The sequence below is a fragment of the Pantherophis guttatus genome, chromosome 17, assembly GCF_059756535.1.
Source record: "Pantherophis guttatus breed Tessera chromosome 17, ASM5975653v1, whole genome shotgun sequence".
Lineage (NCBI taxonomy): Eukaryota > Metazoa > Chordata > Lepidosauria > Squamata > Colubridae > Pantherophis > Pantherophis guttatus.
In genome coordinates, this window is record NC_142079.1 from 17,016,957 (window position 1) to 17,032,521 (window position 15,565).

The following is a 15,565-nucleotide window of genomic DNA, read 5'->3' on the forward strand; positions in this document are numbered from 1 at the left end:
TTCCTCATTGTGAACTTCCACTATCCACTCCAATGCTTCGCCCTTGTTCATGCCGTCTGCGATTGCAGAGATCAATTCCTGATCCAATGGGTAATGATTCCCATACTGGTCAATGTAAGCCCAGACTCGGTTGAGGAAGTAGGCTAGTTTCCTGGGGTTCCATCAAACATCGCCCTGAATCATGGGGGGAGCGTGACTGGCAGATCCTGTTGTGGCCCCGCCCTCTGAGCCTGTCCCATCGGAGGAAGAAAGCTCCGAGCATGAGGAAGAGGAGTCAGCCAGGCCTCCCTCTCCAGGCCCCTCCCCTCTGGCATTGTCTCAAGTGCCGGTCGAGGGAGAGGAGACAGCTGATTCCAGTCAAAGTGATAATGAGACATCATTCCTGGACGCACGCCTCCGAAGGCGTGATAAACGTTTGCAGCAGTTTAGGAGGCGTGCTAGGGATTAGCACTGAGTCACTGGACCACACCCCAGAGACCACACCCCAGAGACTATATAATAGAGAGTGGTGGTCAAGGATCTTTTGTGACGAACAAAGCAAAACCTTGGAGTCACTAAAGCCTCGTCCGGAACTGCTGGGAGGAATATTATTTCTGTTTGGACTTTCTTGAACGTTCGTATTTTATCTGTCTGTTTGTGCAAATAAAGTCCCTTGGCAGACGGTGTGTCTATCGCTGCCAAGTTGGAGATAAGAACTGGGTGCGTTCCAAAGTGTTTCCTTAACCCTCGACTGGCTGTGTGTGTGTGTGTGGGTACGGGGACAGATCAGATCCGCTGGCTCAGCTGTGCAGGTTGCTGGGCTGGCCCCAGTTGTTGGGCTGGAATTTGCTGTTGCTGGACCATGGCTGGCTGTTGAAGCTGCAATGGTGGCTGGGCTGGCGCTGGTTGCTGGTGTTCTGACCTAGGCCTCTCAAGAGCACGAAGCAGTCTCCTCATCCTGATAAAACCCCTTTTATTTAGTTTAAAGGGAATTGCTCTCAAGCAAAGTCCCAGCCAACAATCTTTCCAGAGATTTCACAACTACAGACCTTGATCAGGCTTGGAGAGCTGCCAGGTCGATATCTTCCAAACGCCATGCTGGGGCAGATAATACTTGACAAGAAGTCAGGAACAGATCCTCACTCTAATGAATTGAACTAATTGTCTCCTGCAAATTCTCCTCCCCTTCGCTCCTCTATATTCCCTATTGGAGGGGCCATTCATTGTCCACCTGTGGCTTTACTCTTGAGTCAACCCTTGTTCCTTAGCTGTTCCCTTCTCCTGGCAGCTCTGCGCATGTGCACACTGGGAACAGGATCCAGCTGTTCTGCCTCACTGATGTCAGACTCCGAAGGCAGCTGACAACTGTCAGACAGCCCTGGCCCCATCTCTACCTCTGACGCAGAGCCCTCATCAGAGTCTTCCCCATACTCCAGGATTGGCCCATGTTTCTCCCCAACATCCTCACTGTCCAAATCTGCTGCCAGATTTGCTGGCCACTGGTGGGCCACAACACTGGGCTGGAACAGATCTGCTGGCCATAGCCGGCGATTGAAGCTGCAACGGTGACTGGACCGGCACTTGTTGTGGAGCTACGACCTATGGCTGGAGGTGCCCGGTTTGGTGGATGGGCACCGGCTGCAGGATCGGGACAGGCATCCACTGATATTGCACCCACCCTTGCCCAGGGTAGAATGCCCATCCGAGAGGGATCTGGTCCACTGGAGGCAGTCTGATGATTGGTTGCTGGTGAAGAGCCCTTGGCCCCCAGAGTCCTTGCTGTGGCCCTTGCAGCACTGAGCCAGGCTGGTTCAATAGGTTCTGCTGTTGGGTTACTCCCAGGACTGGGGTGACCATCATCCTGGCAGGTTGGGCTCAATGTGTGAGGTTGTGAAATGAACTGCTTCTTGCCGAATGGAAACACGTGGATGCTCCACTCAGTGGTACTATGGCTTCCCAACCTGGGAAGGTGAACGCTGGCTGCGCCAGAGTCCATCTCGGCTGCTCGGTCCCCTGTAACTGAGGGGGGCTGCTTACACTGAGTTGGCCAAACTGCTCTGGGAGACCAGCTAGCGACTGGCTGTGTGACGGTGATCCCCACTCTCTGGAATGCTTGCAGCACATTTGGCCCGGTTTTCTCCACTCGAGGATTGAGATCTGTTCCGCTCTGCCTGCTCCCATCTGTGGTTCCAACAACCCTGTCCCGGTTGCTCCGGTCACTATCTGCTGGAGCGGGATGGATCCCACAGCTTCACCCCACAGGGTTGAATCCGGTTGTGCAGCTCATTCAGTCGCTGGCTCCTTGGGTCAGGCACCCAGTTGGTGCTCCTTATCGGCGCCTCCTCCACTTCCACCACGGTTTAGGAAGGAGAGTAGATGGTCTTGACATAAATTGCCAAACCATTCCCCGTGGTTCCTTCCATGGTCTTCTTGCCTTCCTCCATCTTCCTTGAGTCTTTGCACCACCTGGCTTCAGGTCGATGTTTGGGGCTCCGGACCCCGGACAACACCCCGAAGCTCAGGGAGCTGGCTGAAGTTTTTTAAAGGGGATTCGGTTTAATGTTAGGGTTCCAAGGAACACCTCCAATGAAAGAAAACTCCGAGGCATGAGATTCCTCAAAGTTCCATTTTATTCGAGATATCATATTGGCACATCTGGGAAAACCCGAATCTGAAAGCTTTGTTTTCCCTACCCAAAAGAAAGTCCAAGTCCCTTCCCCTGCACCCACATGTCCATCACATTGTCCAATCAATGCACTGTCCCAACTGGAGATGCTTCCCAGTCACACCCCTCCAGGTGCAGGGCAGAGTGGCCTTGACTCTCAAAGAAAGGAATGTTATTTTGACTACCTTTCTCCCCAGCTCCATACAATCCCCCCTCCCAGTTTCCCACACCACTGAATATGGCAGGCCTGAAGATCCAAAGGAAAAGATGGCCTCCAGGCCTGACACCAAGGAGAGAAGCAACTTAGAACTAAAGAGAAATTTCCTTAATAGCGAGAACAATTAATCAGTGGAATTAATCTCCGGAATGATATAGAGCAGTGATGGTTAACCTTTTCGGCACTCAGTGCCGAAACTGGAGTGCACACAGATGCACACACTGAAACCCGGAAGAGAGCAGCTGGCCAGTGTGCATGAGTTCGGCAGAACCCAGAAGAGCAGCTGGCGACGCTGCACATGCCCAGAAAGAGCTCTGCGTGCCACCTCTGGCACATGTGCCATAGGTTCGCCATTACGGATATAGGGTGACTTGTTTGAGCGGGAAGTTGAACTAGAACACCCTCCAACTCTGTCCTTCTGTTATTCAACTCCCAAAATCACTCCTTCTCTGACCTGGCCAGGTTAAAACAATAGCAAAACCCCACTGCCAAGAAACCTCCTTCTGAAGGAATCCACCGTGGAAACACTTGTTTTAGAAGAAGCCTCAAGCGATGCATGTTACCTGGTGTGTTAAGCGGCCCTGGAGATGGGACGCTGAAGTTCTGCGGTGTGCGGGCAGCTGCTGGGCTCTGCGAAGGCTGCGGAGATGGACTGGGAAGGAAGCTGCTGGGAGACGGGGCTGGGCCAGAACTGGAAGAGGAGGAAGAGGAAAGTTCACGCCCGGAGCAGAGACAGGCCAGTGGTGGTTGCTTTCCTCAAGAGGAGCCACCCATCGAAAGACCAACCCTCACCTGACATTGGAGTTGGGCTGGGAGTTGGGCTGCCCAGACTGAGGAGAAGGCTGTGGCTGAGGTGGGGGAGGCATTGGCTGGGGTGTCTGGGCTTGCTGGACAGGAGACGGAGAAGACATCATGGTGATACTGCTCTGGTTGACCTGGAAGAGAAAGTCCATCTTTGGCAAGAGAGGCCTCGGCAGAGCTGGCAGCCTTTGGGCCCCACGTTCAGGCCAGCGGGTAAAGGGGCCCAGGAGCCCCTCTCCTTTGGGTCTTTGTGGCAGAGATCCACAGGCAGGTGCCATCTCAGCTGAACCCCAACATTACTAGGGAACCATGAACTATTTCCTCAGCTGCACAAAGCAAGTACATAAAACAGACTGAAAATCCTTGGAGAGTGAGGAAATTAGCCAATTTATGTCTCCTATGACCCCACTGCACTTCCTGGGTCTGAGTGGGTCTCAGAGTAATTAATCCGAGAGGGACTAGGATAAACTGGCATTAGTGGGTAGCCTTCAGTTAGCTGACTGATATGGCTGCCCAATTCACAAACTGCCATTCATCAAGTGCAGAATTAGCCGAAGGTTCCCAAATCCTATCCAATTTTTAAAGGCTGCTTCCTTGGTTCCCTCATAATCCACAATAGAAGAAGATTCCACTCTAGTACTACCGAGGTTCACTGACAACTAAAGGGGCATTTAAGGACCCTTGGGGACAAGATCAGCCAGCCAGAGAAAGCCCAGCAGGCAACTGCCAGTGCCCACCAACCCCTATTTCTACCAGAGCACAATGGCTGGGCCCTGGCCAGGGCTCAGCTTTCCACTAACTAGGTGTCATTTATGATGGGTGCATTATTTGGAGCCTCACACTAGGAGCCTCCAGCCTGGACTTACAAAACATGCCAATCTTAACTCTCTTCTCTCAGGAATGTGGCCCACTACTTGGCGGCAGATTTTTTTGAGCGCAAAGTATGTTCAGATTAGAAGTTTCCTCATTTAGGCCTCTCAGCTGCCTTTACAGGAAGCAATTTTCATGACCAAAAGCCAAGGAGCCACCCCTGAACAAATCCATCCTCCATCCTCACCACACAACAATGCCATTAGTTGGGAGCTGCTCTGGAAAGGGAAACTCTCAAAGAGGAGATAATGGAATTTATTGCAGCTTCTTCCCAGCCTAAAAGGACAGAGTGGACTTTTCAGAAATCGCACTTGGCAAAGATGCTACAGCACTGATGAGCATGGATGGCTGGCCAGGCAGAACATTCTGCAGGTAGTAAATTCATTGTTTAATCTCCAGGTTCAGTTCCGCCTGGTAGAATGGGAAAAACCAGAGGAAGAGAGAAGGGCTGCTGCTGTGGGGGGTGGGGTGGGGGGAAGACCAGGAGACCTAGCCAATGAGGTAACTGGTTGCAACCTGATGGCTACCTGAATAAGGGTGGAGGAAGGGGCAAGGGTCTCAGCACTGGCACAATAAAAAGGCAGGAAAAGCAGAAGGGGGGAGGGGAGACACACCGGGAAAGGAGGGTGCAGCTCTTCTGACCCAAAGTGGGGTCAATCAAGGCAGCCGCTGGCTAGCAACCTGAAGAAGCCTCACCAAGGGCTCTGTGGAGAAATGGGCCCAGAAACAGCCCAATTAACAAGACCCTTCCCAGCTTTTTCATGACCTCATTCACAGGATACCAAGCGTGAAGATAGAGAAGAGGAAGCAATTTTGGAAGCAAAGTCACCAGCCCGGAAGCTGTTCTTGGCTAATCACCCTTGGAGCTTTCTATTTCCCCCCCTCTGATGCCCCCGGAATCCAAGGCAATGGAAAAATGGAACCTCTTAGGTGCAGGTTCTGCGAAGATTTGGACTGTACAGCAGAAAGTCTGCCAAAATGATAAAAACCTGAGAAAATTACTCTTTTTAGCTCTAGGAGCTTGAGTTTGATGTGTAAAATTCTCGTTTTCCTTCCAACTTATTGAAAGAAGTGTAAAATGGGGCAGAGGGCCCCTGCTGATGCCAGATCTTGGCAGAAGGGCTGAATTCTAGGTTTTAAGAGAAGACGGAGGAGGGAATCTGGAGCTGAGGAACAACTTGAATTGTTGGGATAGAAAAGACTCCCTTCAGTCATACCCCTCAATGAAAATCCCACCCAGGACTTCCCCCCAAACTGACCACGCGTGCTTTGAGGATGCCAGCATCATCGTCTCACATGGGAGCCGGTGCAGTTTCTCGCCTCACCTGCATTCCCATGTCGGCTCCCAGGTGGCACCTGCCATCCGTCTGATGTGCTCCCCCACCCCTGCAACAGCTGCTCCGAGTGCAGGCCAATAGCAGCCAATCAGCTCTCGCACAGACCCCCAACCACAACCCACTCCGCTCCACGAAGTACCTGAGGCATTTGTGGTCCACCCAAAGGCATGGTGCTTGGAGGCGTGGCAGAGACAGCAGTGGTGGGCGGGAACCGTGGTCTTATTGGCATCCCACCTCGGGCCATACTTGCGGTGATCATCTTGGGAGGACAGAGGGACAGACAAAAGTAATCGCAACACGAGAAATGCAGCACATTGGCAGGATAAGAAGCACATGCAGCCCCTGGGGAACTGGAAGCCAAGCGCACTCTTCCCAGGAAGGCTCCTGGCAATAGCTGGCTTATGGAAGCAGCCTCCTCTGGCTATGGCTAATACGGAGGGGGGCAGCTGCAGTCCTGTCACAGGAGAGGGGTATACCATTACCCAGGTGGGACGGGTCACATCTAGTGGAAGCCTGGGGGCCACTGGCAGTGTGTTTGCCTCCTTCTAGAAAGGGGGTACAGGCCTGGAGTGGGATATAAGCTGGGGTTGGATGGACATGTCACCCGCAGCTCAGTCAGTCCCTGTGGCCGGATCAGTGCCTGACGAGCACTCAACTAAGCAAGTCAAAAGGCACTGGGGATGTCAGCACCAAATGGCCAGCCTCTTTGGGGAGCCCCCACTAAGTCAAAGACTGCAGCGGCCACAGCACACATTTCAGGAGGTCAGTGCTGCCAACAGCCACTGCAGAACAGGCACATGCAGGGGTCACAACCAAAGGGGAAAGGAGCGTCCGAGGAAAGCGTCATGGTTAATTCATGCACAGCAAGGAAGCTCCGTTCCCAGCCTGGGCTGGGAGGAGTCACTCAGCAGCAGCCTTAGGGAAGAGACATGGATCGCATGCACACAGGCAACCTCCACTGCATGCAGGGGAAGGCCAGGAGGAGAAGGGCAGCCACATCCAACAGGCAGCAACACCAGCTTCCAAGCGAAGGTGGAGGGACGATGGGGGGCAGCAAGACAAGGGGGGCAGCAGCAGATGGACTCCCTCTAGGCATTCCTCCACATTCTGAGCCACACGGGAGGCCTAGCAATGCTGAGAACGCCGTGGCTCAACCAAGCGGACCACCTCAGTCTTGCCTCCTGCCACACCGCCAAAGGGAAGCCAGCGGGAGCCAGAAGGCAGCCCTGACTCTGAGCACCACCACCACCGTCAGCACCACCAGCGACCCCCGCGGGCAACATCCTCCCTTAGGCCAGGTGCTCTGGCAAGGCAGCAGCCCCACAGCTTCCACGGAAGCAATCCCTCAAATCTGCCCTCAAGCGTCAGTGGCGCATGAGTTGGGAGGGAGGCTGCTCAGTGCCAGGACAGGCAGATCCAGGGGGCCTTGGCCCTCCAGCCGGGCCCAGTGAAGAGAAGGCCTGCTCTTCTCTCTTGCAGAGGCCCAGAGGAACCAGGGGCTAAGATGCTGCCTCTGAGCAGGGAAGCTGAGGGACGGAGGCCCCAGGAGGAACAGCCTAATTCTGCTCCCTCCCAAATGGATTTAGGACCGGCCAACCTGACTGAAAGACTGAGAGAGACAACGCGTGGAGTGTTTTGTGAAGGGCCACTCCGGCTCTTCTCTGATGCGGACAGGTATTTCAGGGTTGTTCCTGGCTTCAGCCATCAGGTGTGCTCAACTAAACTGCAGGGCCAGTAGCCCATCATAGGCATAACCTCAAGCGACTCTTCTCTGCCCCCCAGAGATCCCACTGCACATAATAAGAATAACCTCTGGGGAGACATGGAATTATTGAAAGGGAGGCGGAGCAAAGTTGCAAAGACATGCTCAGCCCAGGAGCGCATCATCCCCTGGAAAAGACACTGACGCTTAGCTGCCGTCCCCAGTTACTTCGGAAGAAGAAAGCGGCAGCCAAGCCCAGAAGCTGACCTGCAGATGCTCAGGTCCCCCAGGTCTGGCCAGGCGGTTGCTGAGGGACAATAAAGTGAGAATCCCCCAATATTTTCATCCGAGGCAGGTGAAGAAGCCACTCCTCCTTTTACCACTTTCAAAGAGGCATCCAACTAGCTTCCTCAGAATGCCTTCTCATAGGGGTGGAGGCCATTGTGGAGCCAGCTGGGCACATTGGAGTTTTCAGCAGATATGGGGCTCCCTTCCAAGAGTGGGTCACTTGGTTTAGCTTTCTCCAGCTCCTGTCCTTTTCTCCTTCTGAGATGTGTCTAAGGGCTTGGGGGGCGGGGGGGGGGGCTGTAGCTGCCCTCCCTTTCCTTCCTTAAGCATGCCGAAGAGGCTTTCTTAAAAAAAGGCGATGCCAAGTAGAGAGGCTATACTTGCTCTGCAGTGTGCCAGCCTGCCTCCTGCTCATTTTGGGAAAACAGGTAAAAGAAAGAAAAGGAGGTGAGGCGGCCACCAGGGAGGCACCAAGTGCAGCATCTGTTGGCAGCCGGTAGCCATCCTTTTACAGTCTCCCTCTCCTTGGTGGCCTGGGGAGCCCCTCCTTATGGTCATCTGTTATTTCTGGAGCTGCAGCTGTTGGCACCAGTTGGGGCTCTTCTACTCCTAGCCTTCCACCATCAAGGCTTTATGACCCGGTGCCACAGCCATGGCAGCCTCTAACCAAATGGGCTTCCTTGGAAAGGGGAAATGGCATAGAATAAGCTCACAGAGAGTCACAGCTCCATGGCACAACCCAAGTTTCCAGGAAGGACCACAGAACATGAAAAGCCATGCAAAGATGTCAGTGGTGGAAATGGGATTGCTTGCAAAAAAGGTTTCAAAAAATGCCCAGGACAAATCCGGAGAACACAAGCCGGATGTGGGAGCACAGCCAGCCATTCAGCTCTCAGAAACCTCTCATTTTATTCTGTTAGGATTTTGCATTATCCTTCATCCCATCTACAAAGTTCGAGATGCAAGCAGCCCCTGGGCCTCTACCAAGCCCCTTCTTTTGAGTCCCTTCCTCACACCACAAAAGATGGCGCAACCAGTCAGCACCTAGGGGCCCATTCAAGCCAGAGCCGAGGAGAGGGAGGCAAGGAGAAGCAGATACAGGTGGTCATCAACTTACAGCCATTCATTTAGCAACTGTTCGAAGTTACAATGGCACTTATAAGTGATTTATGACCAGTTTCCCCCCTTACAATATTTGCAGCATCTCTGTGTCACGTGATCAAAATTTGGGGGCTTGGCAACTGGCCTGTACTTACGACCATTGCCCTGTCTCTGGTGCCCAGAGCTCTGAAAATCCCAACACATTCCTCCTCCCCTGCTCTTCACTCTGCGCAAGAGAGGTCCAGCCCTCCCCAATGCCCTCCACTGCTTGGCCCCATCCTCAAACTGCCCCCGGCTTGCCTTCCGCACTTCCTGACTAAAGCAGAGAGGCTCTCCCTTGAACAGGCTTCCAAGGGACAGATGGAGGCACAGACTTTGCCCGCTGCCAGAAAGACTGAATCCTTTTGTCAAGGGCGCATGGCCAGGATGCTGGGAAGGAAAGACAGCCTCCCGAGGGAACCCTCCTCGGAGGATGAGCCTCTCAGGTCAAACTCTGCCTGACAAAATGACTTCTGGGATTGGCTCTCTTGCCAGCCATGGGGCCACATCTGCCGTGGGCCAAGGGCTTCAAGAGCTCCTCCAGGAACAGCTTCAAGTGAGCCAGGAAGAGAAAGGCTGTACAGGGATCAGTTCCATGAATCTCTTCCTGCGTCCAGCCACATTCTTAGTTCTCTTTTCCTGGAAGAACAGCAGGCAATCAGGCACGTGCTGGAAATGAATCACCACCCAGCATGACAGGTCCACGATCAGTGCCACATGCAGCTGGTTCTTTGAAACAAGGCGGCACCTCAAATTCAGGTTACCCAGAACAGAGAAGAAGGGGGAGGAGCATCTAACCAAAGCTTCTGGTAGGAGAAATGGCGCACGCACTCAGGAACAGGGAGAAAGGGACCACCAAACCTCTTTCAGAAAAATCCAGGAAACCCCTCTAAAGCGGCCTGGGGGCCTTGCCAAGCACAGGGCAACAGTGCCAGGTTCCCCCACTTCAGCAGGCAGAAACTGCACTCCAAAGAAGGGCAGAAGGGAACTAAAATGGCCTCCTCCTCTCCCCAGGACTATGAAAGAGGCCTGCAGCTTCTGGAGGCAGCAGCTTACCTGGCTGGATGCTCCCATCTGGGCAGCCTGGACTTGGGAAGCCACCTGTTGCTGCTGCTGCTGCTGCTGCTGCTGCTGCTGCTGCTGCTGCTGCTGCTGCTGCTGCTGCTGTTGCTGCTGCTGCTGTTGCAAAGCTCTGGCCTTGAGGAACAGAACCAAGAGTGGATTCCACAGCGCTCAATCTCATGGCCGTCTTGCCAACGTGCAGGGACTCCCGTCTGCCTCTTTCCTATCTGTGCCTGAAACCCGAGACACTGTCCGATTCCTGGGGAGCCTGGCAGCCGCCTCCAAGGCCCAGCTGAAGGATTTCTTTTAGGCCTGCTACAAATTTGGGAATCCCAGAGGGGTATGGAGAACATGCTGGCTCCATACGCAGAAATGCCAATACTGCCAGGAGAAGCCTAGCAGGGCCTCCTCTGGTTCTACTAGGCTTCAAAACACTGAGAATTGCCCTAGTCTGTGAACTGTACACCCAGAAACTGTTGCCCACAAACATGAATCTGATATTAAAGCGCAGGCATATCATTTCACACCCATTACCTTTCAGGGTAAGAAACTTTATACAAAGAGTATAAAGACACAAAGAAAAAAAATTAAAAGGCAGGAAACAAAAAAAGAAAATTCAGCTACATCAGCACTAGTTATTAAATTCCTCAATACTTCTCTAACTTGCAAAGCAATCTTGCTCTTACTATACGTTACCTGATAATTTTATTGTTCAAATGTCTCATCTCTCCAGCAAAACCACTTTTCTTGGTCTTCATTTTGTTCCTCATTATTTCTCTCTTTATGATCAAACTATCACAACATGCTTACTTCATACGGTCACTTGCTTTTGTATTACTCTTATTCTCTTAGCACTCACATTCCTCTGCTCTCAGCTTTCTTTTCTATTTCTCCTGATATATGCAATGGTCATGATCCATTTAATAAAATAGATAGGGAGTCTTATACCTAGCTACTTTATAGAATTTTTTTTAAAAAGACTACATACTATCTATTTTTAACAATGTTTGCATGTCTTCATTTACTTACTTAGAAAACATTTTCTCATCTATTTTTTTTGTTTTATACACACACAAACTTGCAACTGTTCACTCCATTTTCCCTGACAAACACATTTATCTCAGTCTTTGATACATTAATTTTCAGATCTTTTATTCCTTGTTGTATTGTATATCTATTAAAGATTCGCTGAAAACCAGGTTTTAAGCAACAAGCTATACATTTTTGTCTCTCTATACTTTTATCATCATAAGCATTTCATATACTTTTAATCCACAACATATTCTTCCAAGCAAGGGGACATCGTCTCAGTGCTAAATATTGCCAGGCATCTCATCTACATTTACATAAATTTTATTTTCATCAAATGCCGCCGTTAATTACATTCAGCAAAACTCCACAAGAATGTGGAGTTTCACATTCTTGCAAAACTTGCTGAATTCACATCTATTCATTTATCATGCTTTAACATCTCTCAATATACACCATCTACAACCTTAACAATTGTTAGGCATGCTTCATTTTTATCCTTCCTCTTCATCATTTTTAAACCCTTAACATTTATATCATTATCCAGCTCTTGACATCAACAGCATTTCCCTACCCCTTCTAAAATATTATTCCCATCTACAGTATCTCTGACTTGAGCTGCATTGCAAATAATTTCATAAGTTTCAGTTTCATCCTCTCTGTTGAAGACTTCTGGCTTAGCCTTTTTTCTTAGTTTTACAATTAATTTTTATTTCCATCAAAACTGTTTAGCATTTTCGCTACCTCTGTTAATCTTAATAATTTCCCTGTTTTCTTTGACCATTCTATATTACTGGCTTTAGCGGCAACTGGGAAAATGGATGCAGGCAATCAGAGGCAGCCATCCTGACCCCTTACCTGCATGGCTTTTATCTGCTGGGGCAGGATGGCCATGGACAAGACCTGGCCAGGGATCTGTCCCGGAACAGTCTGGGCCTGGGAGACCATGGGCTGGGGAGGAAGCGACTGGGAGGGTGCCTGGGCCACCTGCTGCTGCATTGATTGTGGGGGGGGTGGCTGAGGTGGCGGTTGTGGCGGTGGCTGCTGCTGCTGGGCCTGAGCGGCCTGAGCGGCCTGCTGCTGCAGCTGTTGCTGCATCTGAGCAATTCGCTGCAGTTGCTGCTGCTGCTGCATCTAAAGACAGACGTGCAAGAGAAGGAAGTGTTACCAGGAAGGCCCTGGACAGGCTTTGCTGCCCCGTGTGCTGGAGAGACAGGAGCTGCACCGAAGTTCAATTGGGTTCCTTTTTCTGCATTCAGGAGCGGATTTCAGAGCCAGCTATGAAAATACAGGGCCCTCTTTCCCTTGGGCCCCCCGAGTGGAGCAGAGAAGACCCAGTCAGACTGATGGCTTCAGGGGAGCCAGACCAACCCCTTCCCACGATGCCCACAGGCGCTGGCCTGGCCAGTCCTCGGCCACCAGAGCCATCCTGTCTCCTGCTGCTGGGCAAGAGAGAGAGGGTGACATTGAAGCTTTTGCTCTCACCTGCTGCTGGCTTTGTTGATGCAGCTGCAATTTGAGCATTTGCTGCTGCTGCTGCTGCTGCTGCACCACCTGCATTTGCTGCTGTGCAACTGCTGCTGCTTGCTGCTGCTGCTGCACCTGGAACTGCTGTTGCTGCATTACTGACTGCTGGGCCTGGAACTGCTGCTGCTGCTGCTGCTGCTGCTGCTGCTGCTGCTGCAGGGCAGCCTGCTGCTGCTGTTGCTGCTGCTGGAACTGCTGCTGCTGCTGCTGTGCAGCCATCTGCTGCAGCTGGAGCTGGGCTGAAGAGACAATCGCAAGGGGCCACATGCTGAAAGCACCCCAAGACACGCTTTGGGGTGTGTGTGTGAAACCTCTGACTCTGCACAAGGGGGACCCTCCGAATTGGCTGCGTCACCTCTTTGGACCTCATAGTCTTCCAAGGCTTCCGAGAGGCAGGGAGATTGCTTGGCGAGAGAAGCAAAACGTTGATGGGCAAAGGGGCAGCCACAGGGACACCTTTACTCCCCCAGGATTGTTATCAGGTCCTTGGGCTTCACAGGAGGTAGTTACACTGGCATGCTCAGAAGCTTTGCTTTCGACGGTGCTCACAAGGGGATTAAATAAATATTCTTTATTGACAGAACCTGTGCACATGTTCAGAGATGGAGACATTGAAACAGCCCCTTGGGCACTCCTAAAATGCCCCAGCATCCCTGGAAGAGGAAGCTAATCTCTCACCTAATGGTACTTTAGTCTCTCTAATCCCAATTATGTGCTTCCTACTATATGAGCAGAACTTCTCTAGGAAATAGCTCAACATTTTGCAGTTAGAAACCATGGGATTTGAAATAACCTACATACAGCACTTAGCAATAGCCTTTAGACTTATATACGGCTTCACAGTGCTTTACAACCCTAAGTGGTTTACAGAATCAGCATATTGCCTTCAACAATCTGGGTCTTCACTGAGCAATGAGTTAGCCCTGAAGTACTGCATTCTAATCACTGCGCCACCACAGCTCTATATGCTTAGCTTCTGCTATGAACAGTTCTTATAAGCTAGAAATATATTTTAACTCTTTTTAAAAATCTGCAATTGTATTCAGCAATGTAAAATGAGAGAACATACGTATAAAAATACCCTTCTCACCCTTATGGGTGGTCTTGTCTTCCTCAATCTCAGGTCCTCTCCCAGGGGCCTGGTGGTTTCAGGGTTCTGTGCAGGATCAGGAGTCCCTGCCCCAAGTGCTCCTGCCACCTCTGGGATCACTTATGCCACTTATTTCCACATCCTATCCAGTTCCTCCTTCAGGCCTTGGTCCATTTTCCTGCCACTTGGCACTGCTACATCTATCACCACGGTGTCTTCTGTTCTACCAGCAGGCTAGTACTTGCCTGTTTGTCTGGATCTGGTAATCCCACAGAATCTTGGCCTTCTTGTTTTACACAATCTCCTGTGGGATCTCTATCTAGACTTGGTAAAGACTAGCCCATATTCCATACAGGTGTTCCTGTACACAAGTCCAGCTACTTGGTTTTGCCCCTCAGTGAGCAGGTTTCTGTGACTATAGCCCCCGTCTTTACAAATGCAAAAGAGATTCTCATCCAGGAAATGGCAGCTCTCTCTGGACAATGGAAAAACAAAAACAAAAGGAGGAGAGGACGGCAACGAAGAAGGGGTAAGTGAGCAGGGATTTTGAATAAATGGAATAAAAGCCCCTCTTCCCTCACTCTTTTTGACTAATTTAAATTCACTCACTAATAGAGTGGACGAAATACTTCTTTTAAACAGATGCAACTCTGATTTTTAAAACTCAGCAGTCCTGTTTCACGGAAACCTGGCTAAATGAGTCGATTGATGATAGCACCCTGCACATCCCAGGGTTTCAGATACAGACAGCAGACAGAATTGCAGAAACATCTGGTAAAAATAAGGGAGAGGGTTTCTGCTTTTATATAAACAACAGATCGTATAAAAATGTAACTACAGTAAAGGAATTCTGTGATGTGTGATGTGGACTTAAGAGATATTATCAATTGCAACCCATTTTATTCTCCATGAGAGCTTTCCACATTTATTCTATTTGCAACGTACATTCCTCCACAAGCTTGCCTAAACAATGCATTAAAAACTTTATCTGACTAGATTATGTGGGCTCAAGAGAGATGCCCAGACTCACTCCTCATTGTGTTAAGAGATTTCAACAGTTTAACTTAAGCCAAGAAACTTTCAGCATGTCAAATGTCTTACTGGAGGCAAGTATACTTCAGACCACTGCTACACACCATTAAAAGAGACTTATGGGTTTTTACCATGAGCAGCTATGGACACTCTTGATCATTGTATGATTCACCTTGAACCTGTTTATAGACAAAGGCTTAAAACCATAAAACCAACAATTAAATTAGTGACATCTTGGACCAAGGAGTCAAAGTTAAAGCTACAGGCTTGCCTTGACTGCACAGATTGGAACATTTTCAAAGATATCTCTGCAGACTTGGATGAACTCACAGATACTGTAACATAATATGTCAGTTTTTGTGAGGACCTATATGTGCTTACCAGAAACCTGCAAATACACAATAACAATAAGCCTTGGTTCAAAGCTAAACTCAAGCAGCTACGTCGTGCCAAAGAGGAAGCCTACAGGAAAGGAGACAGAATGCTGTACAATCAGTCCAGAAATGTCTTCACAGGGGAGATCAGAAGAAAGAAGCTACTCTGAAAGACTGAGGAATCAGCTCTCAACAAATGAACCAGCAAATGGGGGGGGGGGAGAGAGAGGAGAGAGAGAGAGAGAGAGAGAGAGAGAGAGAGAGAGAGAGAGAGAGAGAGAGAGAATGAATATCACTGGTTACAGCAAACTGCCTTTCTGTACTGAAGGGAATCGACAACTGGCAGGTGACCTGAATGTATTTTACTGTAGGTTTGAGAGGAAACCACTGTCACTTATTTCCATCTCAGATACACCAACAACAGCCAAGCCTCCTACAACTATTGCTTAACG

At 50.3% G+C, this 15,565-nt stretch overlaps 1 protein-coding gene across 4 annotated transcripts in view; it reads right to left on the minus strand.

Moving 5' to 3' along the window:
- Positions 1–15,565, minus strand: part of MED15 (mediator complex subunit 15) — a 43,051-nt gene that overhangs the window by 11,970 nt on the left and 15,516 nt on the right. For 2 of the 4 annotated variants that reach the window (XM_087880635.1, XM_087880636.1), the window contains 6 exons: positions 12,576–12,856; positions 11,949–12,224; positions 10,056–10,196; positions 6,009–6,128; positions 3,654–3,796; positions 3,425–3,552 (listed from right to left, as the gene is read on the minus strand). In XM_087880635.1, the coding sequence (XP_087736761.1) occupies positions 3,425–3,552; positions 3,654–3,796; positions 6,009–6,128; positions 10,056–10,196; positions 11,949–12,224; positions 12,576–12,856 (1,089 nt within the window). The remainder of the gene's footprint in view (positions 1–3,424; positions 3,553–3,653; positions 3,797–6,008; positions 6,129–10,055; positions 10,197–11,948; positions 12,225–12,575; positions 12,857–15,565) is intronic. The other 2 variants (XM_087880638.1, XM_087880637.1) reach the window with 1 other exon arrangement.